Source organism: Planococcus citri, chromosome 2 (genome assembly GCF_950023065.1).
Source record: "Planococcus citri chromosome 2, ihPlaCitr1.1, whole genome shotgun sequence".
Classification (NCBI taxonomy): Eukaryota; Metazoa; Arthropoda; class Insecta; order Hemiptera; family Pseudococcidae; genus Planococcus; species Planococcus citri.
Window position 1 is genome coordinate 27,917,653 of NC_088678.1, and position 12,984 is coordinate 27,930,636.

Here is a 12,984-nt window from a genome sequence, read left to right on the forward strand (position 1 = left end):
CTAATATCTTCATTTCAACTCTTCCAAAAGGAAAACAGTATTTTTTAGGAATGTTGTGAAAAGTGGTGATTTTTGAGGAGAAAGAACAATTTTCAGATTCAAATCTGTGAAATAGGTACCTACCTATTTATCAAACATTATTTTATTTCTGAAATCGAATGCAACTAGGGATCATGAAGATAAACTAATTATTCACTCGCCTCCCCTTTTGTTCATTTTTTGGCCTGATGGCTGAAGACCAACTATTAGTAATTTTCCAAGTTGCTGCGTAGTTGTTCTTTGTGAAGAAAATCTCGAAACCTAAACACTGTTATCGAAACAACACGAAATGACCAGGTATCCTTATTCTAAAAAAAAGGTGAGAGATTTTTTCGTAGGTCTTTTCTTTTTTTGTTTCCTTCGCCTTTTCTTTTTTCTTTTTGCAAATATTCGATGTAATTGAAGAATAGAACGAACGAAATTAGAAAAAAAATCCCCTCGTATGGCTTGCTCACGCGAACACAAAAAAAAGTTTCAAATAGCAAATACCTACGCGAAAGAAAAAGTGAGATGAAAACTTTCGATATTGAAACTTTTCTAATTTTCGTGCAATTTGTAAGTTATCGCGAAGGTTCACGAGTTGAAATGAGAAATTTAGCGAATACATTAAAATTAGGAGAAATTTGTTGGTGTGATAAATTTTCCAAGATGTAGAAAGACTCTTGTGCGAATGACATAAGGTATACCTTTACCTACCTATGTATATGCATGGTCGATTTGCATTTATGGTGTAGACGAACGAATAAGGAGTACACCGCACCGGACAGTTTTTATTACCAAAGATGAATGATGCGAGTGGCGAGTGGCGAGTTTTCGGTCAAAAACTGAAATAAGTTTACGTTACCAAGATACAACAAAACTGACTGACGTATGGGTAAACCAACGTATACTATTGGTACCTTTTTAACTGGGTCAGAAATTGTTTAGAAAAAGGTGCTTCTCGATAAGGGGGAAAAACGTATTATAGAAAATAGGTACCTTTCACAACTACGAGGGAATTTATATATGTCTCGTGGAAATTCTTGTTGAAAAAATTGAGCGATTTGATTATATTTTTTTTCTTCCTAAGAGCTTTGGGATTTTTGCACCAAAGGGAGAACTATCGAGGTAGGATTTTTTTTTTCAACTTTGGTGTTTGTAATTATGATGTTAGCAAAGTTGCATAATCTTTTCGCCGTAAATGAGCCATAAATCGAAAACTTTGTTGCTACGTTGTCGAAGCTGACGACGAAAAGAAATTTTAATTTATTGGAAACAACGATAAAGTGATTTTATATAATGGAAACTCGCTAGACAGGAGATGCAAAAAAGGCAGCAACGTGTCGCGACTCGGTCTGGCTGGTTGGTTCGCGCTTATTAATTTTCAATTTCGGAAGAAACAGGGTGAAAAAACAACTCGTCGATGCAACGCTGCTGCGCTGGTAAACTTTTAAAAATTCATCGTTGTTAAAAGAAAAACGCGAAAACGAAGTAGAAAGATAATTAAGAATGACAGTACGAGCGTTAATTCCGACGTATTGGAAATTATTTAATGAAATTCGCCTTTTTCGCCGAGCCAGAGAACGATACAGTCTCGAGCGTTAATAACGCAACGAAATCAATTTAAAATTACCAACTCAAAAGGTCGGTTAATTGAAATCGACAATTTTGTTGCGTAATTCGCCCCTCCTCGTCGTCGTCGGTGTTGGCGCTAGATAAGATTATTCTTAAGAGGTAAGAAGGATTAAACAACTTGAAAGGGACCATTTTGTTACGATAAGGAAGTTGTAAACGTCTTATTGAAACCTCAAACGCAAACGTTTATTGACATTTTCAAACGGCTGCGATGATTAAATGAAGTTTGTCTCGGGTGTTTGGGTTTTTCTACAGGTATCCACGTCGATGCGACGCAATGGAAAAGTTTATGCAGTATAATTTGTTAAATACGAATATCTCACGTTACTCCTTTTGTCGAATGTTTCGTTTTAGATAGAGAATGCGAAGAGTTAGCCAGCCCTAGCTTCGGACGGGTTACCTTGAGAGGGTTGTTGTTTAGTGATAAGGCGAATTATACTTGCGAACTCGGCTATACCCTGGTGGGACCTAAGCAGAGGACATGCCAAGCTGATGGCACCTGGTCAGGAAACACGCCTACCTGTAAACAGAGCAGTAAGTATCGCTAAAAATTGTCGACGATTGGATTGTGCTTTTTTATGGGTCAATTTGTAATGAGTTTGAAATTTTTTTATCCAGGTTTTTGCACTAAACCTCCAGTGATTGGAAATGCCCGTCATAATGCTCGTCCTGAGCAAAATGCTTTCGATGTGGACGAGACGATTCAATACCAGTGTACGACTGGTTACGTCACCAATGGTTTCCCTGCAGCCAAATGCCTGGCAGTGGAAGGAACTGCTTCTTGGTTCGGGCCGGATATATCGTGCGAGCGTAAGTATTTACTACTTGAATGAAAGTGATAGTACATATTTTAAAACATACCATCATGAACAGCCTCTTGGGCATCAAGATTTTGAAAATATTTTCTATGACTTTTTTTTCTCCAACGACTCTAAATTGAAATTTGAAATTTTGGGTGCCTAATATCGACCATTTTTCAAAATGCTCAAAATGAAGGTCAAAGTACGCCAAAATCAACACTCTTGTAAATGTACCAAATTTCATAAATAAGTAGCATGGATTACCAAATTGAGAGTAGGTTTTAGCAAACTTCAAAATTTTGTTTTTATGAGGTTCTTCCACCAATTTTCAAATATTTTTTAACGGTTGAAATTGCACACATCATGAAATAAACATTAATGAAGACTTTGCCAAAATCACTTTCAATTGATTCAAAAAATTCATTAATTTATCTTATTCCTTGAAATTCCAAGTTTTACTTATTGATTTTTTCTTTCATTTTTCTGAACTTTAAAAAATCAAGAAAGAATAGTACCTACTGCCTAGTTTTAGTTCGACTTGTTGAATTCCGTTTTTTGCGAGTTTTGACTTTGCAATCATAATTTTTGACCAAAAATTGAAAAAATTTTATAAATAAAAAAGTAGGTACCTACTTAATATTTGTATTATTAAAAATATAGGTTCTCGAGAGCATTGATTCTAATTTTGAAATCAATTTTACCCTAAAACCAAAAAGAAGCCCCCCTCTCCCATAGTCTCAAAAGATGGCTTTTGTTCCAAAATTTTGACAAAAATGCAATAACTATGCTTTCAAAAATTGGGTGTTTAACCCTTTGGCAACCAATTATGTTTTTTTCGAATTTTCAATTTTTTTTTTCAAGAAAATAATTGCTAGTACTCTCCTAAACGCATTTGAGCTGTCGGAGAATTTTTTACTCCTCTCCTTGGAGCTCCACTGGCCACCCGAAATTTGAAAAAATCGGGACATATATGTCCCACTGGTATTTTATGAATTCTTAGTGGGACGTATACGTCCCACTGGTTGTGAAATCAAACTTGAAAAATTACGCCATCTATCGGGATATTTGTAAACTAGGGTGAACTAAAGTAGGTATGATTCTGGTCTGGCAGTGGAACTGCTCTACCAGTGGGACCAAATTACATTGCCTTAACGCTTACAAGCTGGAACTGCGGGATTTTTTGTTATGGTCACTGGGATACCCTTTTCCCGGCGGTTGCCAAAGGGTTAAGAACGTTGATACCGTTCTGAAATCTGTGTGAGGTCAAATTCATTGGATTTTCAAAAATTGGGGCCAGGTCTCCGTTTGCGATGCTAAATTTTGATTTTGAAATCACACGGATTTCAGAATAAGCACGGTTAAAACTTAAAACCCCATCATTCGATACCGGTACCGGTACCATGCATTTTACAAAAATCCTGCTCTGAGAGGTCGACTTTTGATCTTGAGGTCAAATGGATTTTGAAATTAGAATCTGTAGCGTTTTTTTTTTAAATCCAGGATTTCATAATTATGATATTCCGTTTTTCGAGGTTTTGGGCCTCCAGTTTTCTTCTAGTGAAGTGAAGTGATCAATTTTGATTTTGGGATCAAACGGATTTCAGAATCAGAATCAGAATCAGAATCAGCATCAGCATCTTTACAAGCCTATAATCGAGTACCCATAATGAGTTTTTTTCAGAATTTCGGACCCTATGATCTCCAGAAATTACTGGTAACTTGCCAGGAAATTACCAGTAATTTATCAGTAACTTACCAGGATATTATCAGTAATTTACCAGGAAATCACCAGTAACTTTCCAGTAATTTACCAAGAAATTAAATTACCAGTAATTTACCTGAAAATTACCAGTAATTTACCTGAAAATTACCAGTAATTTACCTAAAAATTACCAGTAATTTACCAAGAAATTAAATTACCAGGAAATTACCAGTAATTTACCAAGAAAATCACTCATAATTTACCAGGAAATCACCAGTAATTTACCTAAAAATTACCAGTTATTTACCAAGAAATTAAATTACCAGAAAGTTACCAGTAATTTGCCAGGAAGTTACCAATAATTTACCAGGAAATCACCGATAATTTACCGGAAAATTACCAGTAATTTACCAGGAAATTATCAGTAATTTACAAGGAAATCACCAGTAATTTACCAGGAAATCACCAGTAATTTGCCAGGAAACTATCAGTAATTCGCCAGGAAATTACCAGTAATTTACCAAGAAAATCACTCATAATTTACCAGGAAATTACCAGTAATTTGTCAGGAAATTACCAGTAATTTGTCGGGAAATTACCAGTAATTTGTCGGGAAATTACCAGTAATTTGCCAGGAAATTACCAGTGATTTGCCAGGAAATTACCAGTGATTTGCCAGGAAATCACCAGTAATTTACAAGGAAAGCACCAGTAATTTACAAGGAAAGCACCAGTAATTTATCAGAAAATTACCTGGAAATTACCGGAAAATTACCTATAACTTACCAGTAATTTACCAAGAAATTGAATACATTTCGAAATCAGCATACTTAAATGCATTCAAAAACCTACATCTCGATTTTTAAAAACTTTTTTCCTCAAGATTCTTTCTAATGCTTTGGAAACATTCTTGATGTCAAACGATTTCGTGTTGCATTTTTTGAAATTTTTGATTCTACACTTCCCTCTGAGGATCTCAATTTTCATTTTGAGTGCGAAGGGATTTTAAAATTGGAATGGGAGTCTTTGAAAACCTTTATATGTTGCATTTTTTTTAAATTTTGGGCCCTCAGCTCTTCTCTCAGGGGCTTAATTTTGATTTTATAGAATTAGAATCAGCTTCTTTAACGAATTTGATACTTCACTCACGTTCCATTTTTTAAAATTTTGGGCTCTCAGCTTCTCACAAAAGGGTTCAACTATGTTGATACCATAATGTTTCATTTCCTGACCTTTTTGGATCCATTCCTTCTCACTCGAGAGCTCAAATTTTATTCTGAGGTCGGATTGATTTAAAAATATGAATACGAGTAATTTGCCTTAGCTAACCTCTAATTTGTTACCCATTGTCTCTTTGAAATTTTAGGCCATAGTTTTAATTTTGATGTCAAATGGATTTCCAAATCAAGCGCCTTCAGAAACCTATACTTAATTTGATACCCATATTGCATTTTTCCAAATTTTGGGCTTCATTTTTTCTGGCGCTGGAAGGGGCTCAATTTCGATTTTAGGGTCAAAAAAATTTCAGAATCAGAATAAGTGTCTTAAAAAACCTGTAATTCGATATCTTGTTGCATTTTTTGAGATTTTGGGCCCTAATCTCTCCTCGAAGGTACCCACTCAATTTTCTCTGCCTCCTTCTTGGGGGCTAAATTTGAATTTTTGGATCCAAACGAGTCTCAGAATCGGAATCAGTTTTCTCAAAAATTCGTATTTCTATGCTCACATTGCAGCTTTGACCTTAATGGTTTGCCTTTTTGAGTAATGGAGTCATTTCCATCCAAATTTCAATTTGGACTTTGGTGCCACACAGTGGGCCACAGACCCCCCAAAAACGGCGATAATTCGGATTCAACCCTCATCGATGTGCAATATGTCGATTAATATGTTTTCGACATCGTAGAATTCGAATCTGCACTTATTTTTTTTGTAGGAGTGGGGGGTGAGGCGTGGGGAGTGGGAAAATTTCAAATTTTGCATATATTATCGTGTAATATATCGATTAATATGTTTTCAAGGTCGTAGAGTTCGAATCTGGAGTTATTTTTTTGGTAGGGGTGGGTGGTGATGCGTGGGGAGGGGGGAATTTCAAATTTGGAGTATATTATTATTATTATTGTGTAATATGTCGATTGATATGTTTTCGAGGTCGTAGAATTCGAATCTGCACTTATTTTTTTTGTAGGGGTGGGGGGTGAGGCGTGAGGAGCGAGAAAATTTCAAATGTTGCTTATATTATCGTGTGATATATCGATTAATATGTTTTCGGGGTCGTAGAGTTCGAATCCGGAGTTATTTTTTTAGTAGGAGTTGGAACTGAGGCGTGGAGAGGTAAAAACTTCCAAATTTTGCTTATATTATCGTTTAATATGTCGATTGTAATGTTTTTGAGGTTCTTAATATCGTTGATTTGAAAAATTCATTTTATGTCTCAAATAATGTATTTCAATCGAAATTGAATCGAGTATATCATGTTTTGATCTTAAAATTGCAATATTTCGGCAATTGAGAAAGAAATTGATGTATTTTTAATAGAAAAATGAACCTGCAGAGAAAATGTGCAATTATGTGCAAAAAATCGCCAAAACATAGTATACTCCACTCCTAAATACACATCACTATGCATAAGAGAACACACGATATTGCCCGATTATGTGAATTTTGTTCCAAAATGTGTTCTGATTTTATATAAAAAACTGTAAACTTTGAAAATCAGTGGTATAACAAAACATCAAAAAGTAAATTTGGAATTTTTCACCTCCCCACGCCTCACCTTCCACCTCTACAAAGAAACTAACTCCAGATTCGAACTCTACAACCTCGAAAACATATCAATCGACATATTACACAATAATATACCCCAAATTTGAAATTCCCCCCTCCCCACGCCTCACCACCCACCCCTACCAAAAAAATAACTCCAGATTCGAACTCTACGACCTTGAAAACATATTAATCGATATATCACACGATAATATATGCAAAATTTGAAATTTTCCCACTCCCCACGCCTCACCCCCCACTCCTACAAAAAAAATAAGTGCAGATTCGAATTCTACGATGTCGAAAACATATTAATCGACATATTGCACATCGATGAGGGTTGAATCCGATTTATCGCCGTTTTTGGGGGGTCTGTGGCCCACTGTGTGCCATATGATTAATAGGTACATATGAGACGCCTCTAATGAAGAAATTTTTTTCAAAAGATATTTTCCCTCCTGTATCGAGTTGAAACTGGATTTTTTGGCTAGTCAAATTCATTCCTGTAGATAAGTAGCAGCTCGTTAAAGTTCGATCCTATTTGGGAAATTCACTTACGTATTTTCAACGGTTTGAAGCAAAAATGTGATTTTTTTCGACTTATGAATGGCAAAAATTGAACCCCGAATTCGAATTAAACGACCAAAAATTAGCCTAAAACCACTCCACCTTATCACCTTTGCTTTTTGATAACTAACTCAGTGTTTTACAGCCAGAACATGCGGTACACCCCATGAAATCTCCAACGGCTGGCACACCGGCGACTGTTTCACGTTCAACTGTCGAGTCAACTACCACTGCGAAGAAGGATACGAACTGGTAGGCAGACCAGAGCGAACATGTCAATCAGACGGCCTCTGGACTCCCAAAGAATTACCGTCTTGCGTGCGTAAGTTGCTACAACAAATATCAGCCAATATTTGGTGCCTACCTATTACCTAATGTAGAAAACCTACCCGTGTAATTTACGTATTATCCTATTATCCCATCCTGAGCCTAGCTAGCAATTGCCAGCGTAAATGAGAGACGTCAAGTGGTCGTAAAAATCTCAATTTTACCGCCATTCAAAAATATCTCATCGCGTCGCGCCATTCTCAAACAGTTTCAAACTCGTAAACTGTTCAAGCTGCAGGCGGAAAAGTTTATGGAATTGGGCGCGCGTTCGCTTTTATTAGCTCCCTTTTGTTAAGTACTAGTTAAAGTTCCATTGTAAAATACTGTTGCTTTTTGCGGGGGTTTGGTTCTAATGTGGTTACAGCCGTACAGTGCCCCACACCTGAAAATCCGCTATTTGGGACGGCGATATTTACCTCGACGTCGTATAATTCGGTTGTATCGTACGAATGCAAGTACGGATATATGCTGGTCGGAGAACGGACTCGAAGATGCGGAGCTGATAAGAAATGGACGGCGGCTACTCCTAAATGCCAAGGTGAGTCATTTGAGAATCCATTTTCGTGCTCTTAATTATTATTTGTCTAATGTGGGTTTGTTATTGAAAAATTGCATTCGTAAAGTGAAAAAGGAATTTTAAAAAATAATTCGAGGTTCTCCAGATACGAGTAAATGTTACAGTCTAACTGGTCAATTGCAAAAAAAGTGCTCTACGAGTAGGAATCGAATTTATTTGGAATTTTAAAAATTCAGTTGGCTTTTTTTGAAAAAAAAACGTCATGAGACTAGTCAAAATGAGGAAATTAAAACTATCTGACAAAACATCTTTTGAGGAATTTTAACCCCAAAATTCGGTGATGATTTTCGGTTTTTTTTTTTTTGGAAATAGAAGCCATGAGGTCTGTCAGTGTTTGTTACAGACACTGCTAAAAACCAGTGTTTGTGACGGACACAGTTTTTCATTCTCCCACGTTGTGACCTTCTAAGCTCCTGATCCTTAACAGCAGTGTTTGCGACAGACACACAGTTCAAAACCCGTGTTTGTGACAGGGACTATTCAAAACCAGTGTTTGTCACAGACACTATTTCAATCCAGTGTTTGCGACAGACACTGCTTAAAACCAGTGTTTGTGACAGACACTACTAAAAACCAGTGTTTGTCACAGACACTGTATAAAACCAGTGTTTGTGACAGACACTGTTTAAAACCAGTATTTGAAACACACACTGTTTAAAACCAGTGTCTGGTCAAAATGAGGAAATTGAAACTATCAGACGAAACTTCTTTTGAGGAATTTTTACCCCAAAATTCGGTGATGACTTTCAGTTTTTTTTTTTTTTTTGGAAATAGAAGCCATGAGGTCTGTCAGTGTTTGTGACAGACACTGCTTAAAATCAGTGTCTGCGACAGACACTGCTAAAAACCAGTGTTGGTGACAGACACTGTTTAAAACCAGTGGTTGTGACAGACACGGTTCAAAACCTGTGTTTGTGACAAACACAGTTTAAAAGCAATGTTTCTGACAGACACAGTTCAAAACCAGTGTTTGTGACAGGGACTATTCAAAACCAGTGTTTGTCACAGACACTGTTTCACTCCAGTGTTTGTGACAGACACTGTTTAAAACCAGTGTTTGTGACAGACACTGCTAAAAACCAGTGTTTGTGACAGACACGGTTGAAAACCACTGTTTTTGACAGACAGTTTCGAAACCAGTGTTTGTGACAGACACGGTTCAAAACCAGTGTTTGTGACAAACACAGTTCAAAACCAGTGTTTGTGACAGACACTGTTTGAAACCAGTGTTTGTGACAGATACTGCATAAACCCAGTGTTTGTGACAGACACTGTTCAAAACCATTGTTTGTGACAGACACTGTTTAAAACCAGTGTTTGTGACAGACACTGTTTCAAACACTGGTTTTGAACCATGTCTGTCACAAACACTGGTTTTGAACAGTGTCTGTCACAAACATGCTGTTAAACTGTGTCTGTCACAAACACTGGTTTTGAACTGGGTCTGTCACAAAAACTGGTTTTTACCGGTGTCTGTTGTCACAAACACTGGTTTTAAGCAGTGTCTGTCACAAACACTGACAGACCTCATGGCTTCTATTTCTAAAAAAAAAAAAAACGAAAATCATCACCGAATTTTGGGGTTAAAATTCCTCAAAAGAAGTTTTGTCAGATTTCTGTCAAAAATTGTTTTGAGCATTTTTATAGAATTTTGAACTCAAAATTTGGTCATGATTTTCAAAGAAAGGTGTCAAAAGGCCTATAAAAATATGAGTTGAAATTCTGGGGAAAAAATTTCGGTCAAAACTGCATTTGACACTTTTGAAGAATTTTTAGCCCAAAATTGGGTCATGATTTTTGATGTGATTGAAATGGTGCCATGAGATCCATCAAAATTTGTTATAGTTCTAGCAGAAAATCAAAAACTGCTATCAAAACTGTTTTGAATACTTTTTAACAGTTTTGAGCCCATCATTGTGACATTGTTTTTAGGATTTTTAAAAAGATGGCATGGACCTCATCAATTCATCATAATGGATTGAAATTGTGGCAAAAAACTCAGAAATTTCTGTCAAAACTTCTTTTGAGCCATTCTAAAGAATTTTGAGTCCAAAGTTTTTGATCAAGATTTTCAGGTTTTTTTTTTCATTTTTATTTTTTTAAAGCAACATGGAACCTATCATAATGGGTTGAAATTTCGACGGAGAATCAAAAATTTCTTTCGAACACTCTAGAAGTATTTTGAGCTCAAATTGAGTCTTGATTTTCGAGTTTCTTAGAAAAGTTGTCATGGAACTGATCAGAAATGAGCTGAAATTGTAGCAGAAAATCAAAAATTTCTGTCAGTCAAAACTTCTATTGAGCAATTTTGAAGAATTTTGAACCGAAAGTTATGTCATGATTTCCAGTGGGTCTCATGAGACCTATCATTAGTTGAAATTTTGACAGAGAATCAAAAATTTTCTTTTTAGCACTCTAGAAGTATTTTGAACCCAAGGTGGATAGAGGGGTGAGGGGGTGCTCGTGCTCTTAAGAGAGGAAAATTGAAAATTCTTGGTTTTTTCAATTTTTTTTTATGTATGTACTTTAAATTAAAACGGCATTTGAAAACTTTGAAAAGCGTTTTTCAAAAAATATTTAGAGATGAAGTCTCCTCTTCACTGAAAATTTTAAATCATGGATGCTTCTTCGCTTACTTCATCCAAAATTCTGAAAGTCATGACCCAATTTTCGCCTCAAAATTTTTCGAAAAAACTCAAAAAACATTGTGCTCGAAATATTTGAATTTATTGCAAAATTATTACTCATTTTGAAAGGTCGTGAAGTCAGCTTTGAATAATTCTACGAATCGTTCATTTTTACTCAAAATAAGAGCGGGGACACTTTCAAAATTTCACTGAAAAGTCTCACAATTTTTTTTGTTACAAAAGTTCAATCAAATTAGATTCGTGTGGAGCACTTTTTGGCTGTCATTTTGTAAACTATTGTAGACTACCTCCCTTCTACTTCTAAATTTTTAATCAAGTCAATTGCAGTAGATCGGTGGAAAAGTTCAGATGTTCTCTGGAGCATGTCTGAATTAGTACGCGACGTTTTCGTATTTTCACCAAGTCGGAAACGCATTAGCGAGTGCAGCTTGGCAGAATTTTTCATTCCAACTTGTTATAAAATTACAAATTTATAATTTCGCATTCATTTTCACTACCTGCGTATTATTTTAAAATCATACCTCGCGTTTTAATGAATTCCAAAGTTGAAAGATTTTAAGAAACTGCAACTTTTTTATAAGTTTACAAAATGGCGTTAAATGAGTCGAACAGAGACACAATTTTAATTAAGAAACAAATAATGAGGTATGTGACTGTTTGAAAATTCATTTTTATGAACTCGGCGAGCTCGTAGGAGGAAAAAAATTAATAAGAATAATTTACGTAGAACGGCAAAAGCTTCGAACTAAGTAATTATTAGTCTTTATTTGGCGGCAAACTTTTTTTTTTTTCAAAACTTGGTACTATACGGGAAGTTGGCCAAACGTTAACTTTTATAGTAGAAATACTACGTTAAAAGTTGTGAGAATTTTAATAAAGTTGACATCCGTCGACGAAAGTCGGTTCTGTTCGGTGAAATTATTCGCGGCTTTCGAGTCGGAAATAATTTTCGCGGTTTGGAATGAGAAATATGAATTTCGATGTTGTTTTTAGTTTTTTTTTCTTTCATTTCATTTTTTTATTACACGTCTGGCCATCGTTTTGTTGACTTGTATGTAACGTGTTTTTTAGAAATCAATTGCGGTCCACCCGGTATCCTTCATAATGGTTGGATGGAGAATTTGGAAGCGGGCACTGGTCTAGGAGCTAGTATTATATTTCGATGCGACGACGGTATGTTAATGGTGGGCAATGCGTCGACAGTGTGTCAAAATGATGGCAAATGGAGATACCCGCCTCCTCTATGCTTAGGTAATATACTGATGGCCAGACTGTAAAATGTATTAGTAAGACGACGGTTCGATTTATATAACCTTCTGCTCGCGACGATGACGAGGGCGCGTTAACTAAGGCGAGATTATTTTTTTGCAGCTCCTTATATCGTACCTAAAGTTCAACATGGCAGACTTGTCGTCTCTATAGACGACAGTGGTTACGAGAGTGAGCATAATTCTAGCGCAACGGCGGTGAAACCTTCGCTTATTGAAATATCTATCGTGAAACATGCCACTCAAGTTTTCGTCGAGTGTGACAATCGTTACGAGTCATCGAACAATACGATTCCTGTTGTATGTAATAATGGCACTTGGTCTTATATACCCAAATGTCAACCTGGTACTATATTTCTTATACTATTCCTTTTCTCATACCGCGAGATAAAAATAAAAAACAATAGATATGTTTCAAGATACCTACGACGAGTAAGTATCTTGAAATATTTTCTAACAATCTTGTTCAATTTTCAGCTCGATGTAAACATTTGCCCAAGACTCCGGAGAATGGTATGATAATTGCGCCTAAAATGGAACACGGTACCAAGGCAAGGTTTAAATGCCTCGACGGGTATACCATTCTGGGGAACAAAACAACCGAATGTAAATATGGAAATTGGTCTTCCGAAGTGCCTTTATGTGTAGAAAGTCAGTTTTTACGCTGTATAGAAAATAA

At 36.1% G+C, this 12,984-nt stretch overlaps 1 protein-coding gene across 1 annotated transcript in view; it reads left to right on the forward strand.

Moving 5' to 3' along the window:
- Positions 1-909: 909 nt before the first annotated feature.
- LOC135834049 (sushi, von Willebrand factor type A, EGF and pentraxin domain-containing protein 1-like) overlaps positions 910-12,984 on the forward strand; it is a 37,254-nt gene continuing 25,179 nt past the window's right edge. Inside the window, exons 1-8 of the mRNA XM_065347887.1 lie at positions 910-934; positions 2,008-2,187; positions 2,272-2,463; positions 7,631-7,807; positions 8,177-8,350; positions 12,109-12,288; positions 12,409-12,651; positions 12,783-12,956. Of these exons, the coding sequence (XP_065203959.1) occupies positions 910-934; positions 2,008-2,187; positions 2,272-2,463; positions 7,631-7,807; positions 8,177-8,350; positions 12,109-12,288; positions 12,409-12,651; positions 12,783-12,956 (1,345 nt within the window). The remainder of the gene's footprint in view (positions 935-2,007; positions 2,188-2,271; positions 2,464-7,630; positions 7,808-8,176; positions 8,351-12,108; positions 12,289-12,408; positions 12,652-12,782; positions 12,957-12,984) is intronic.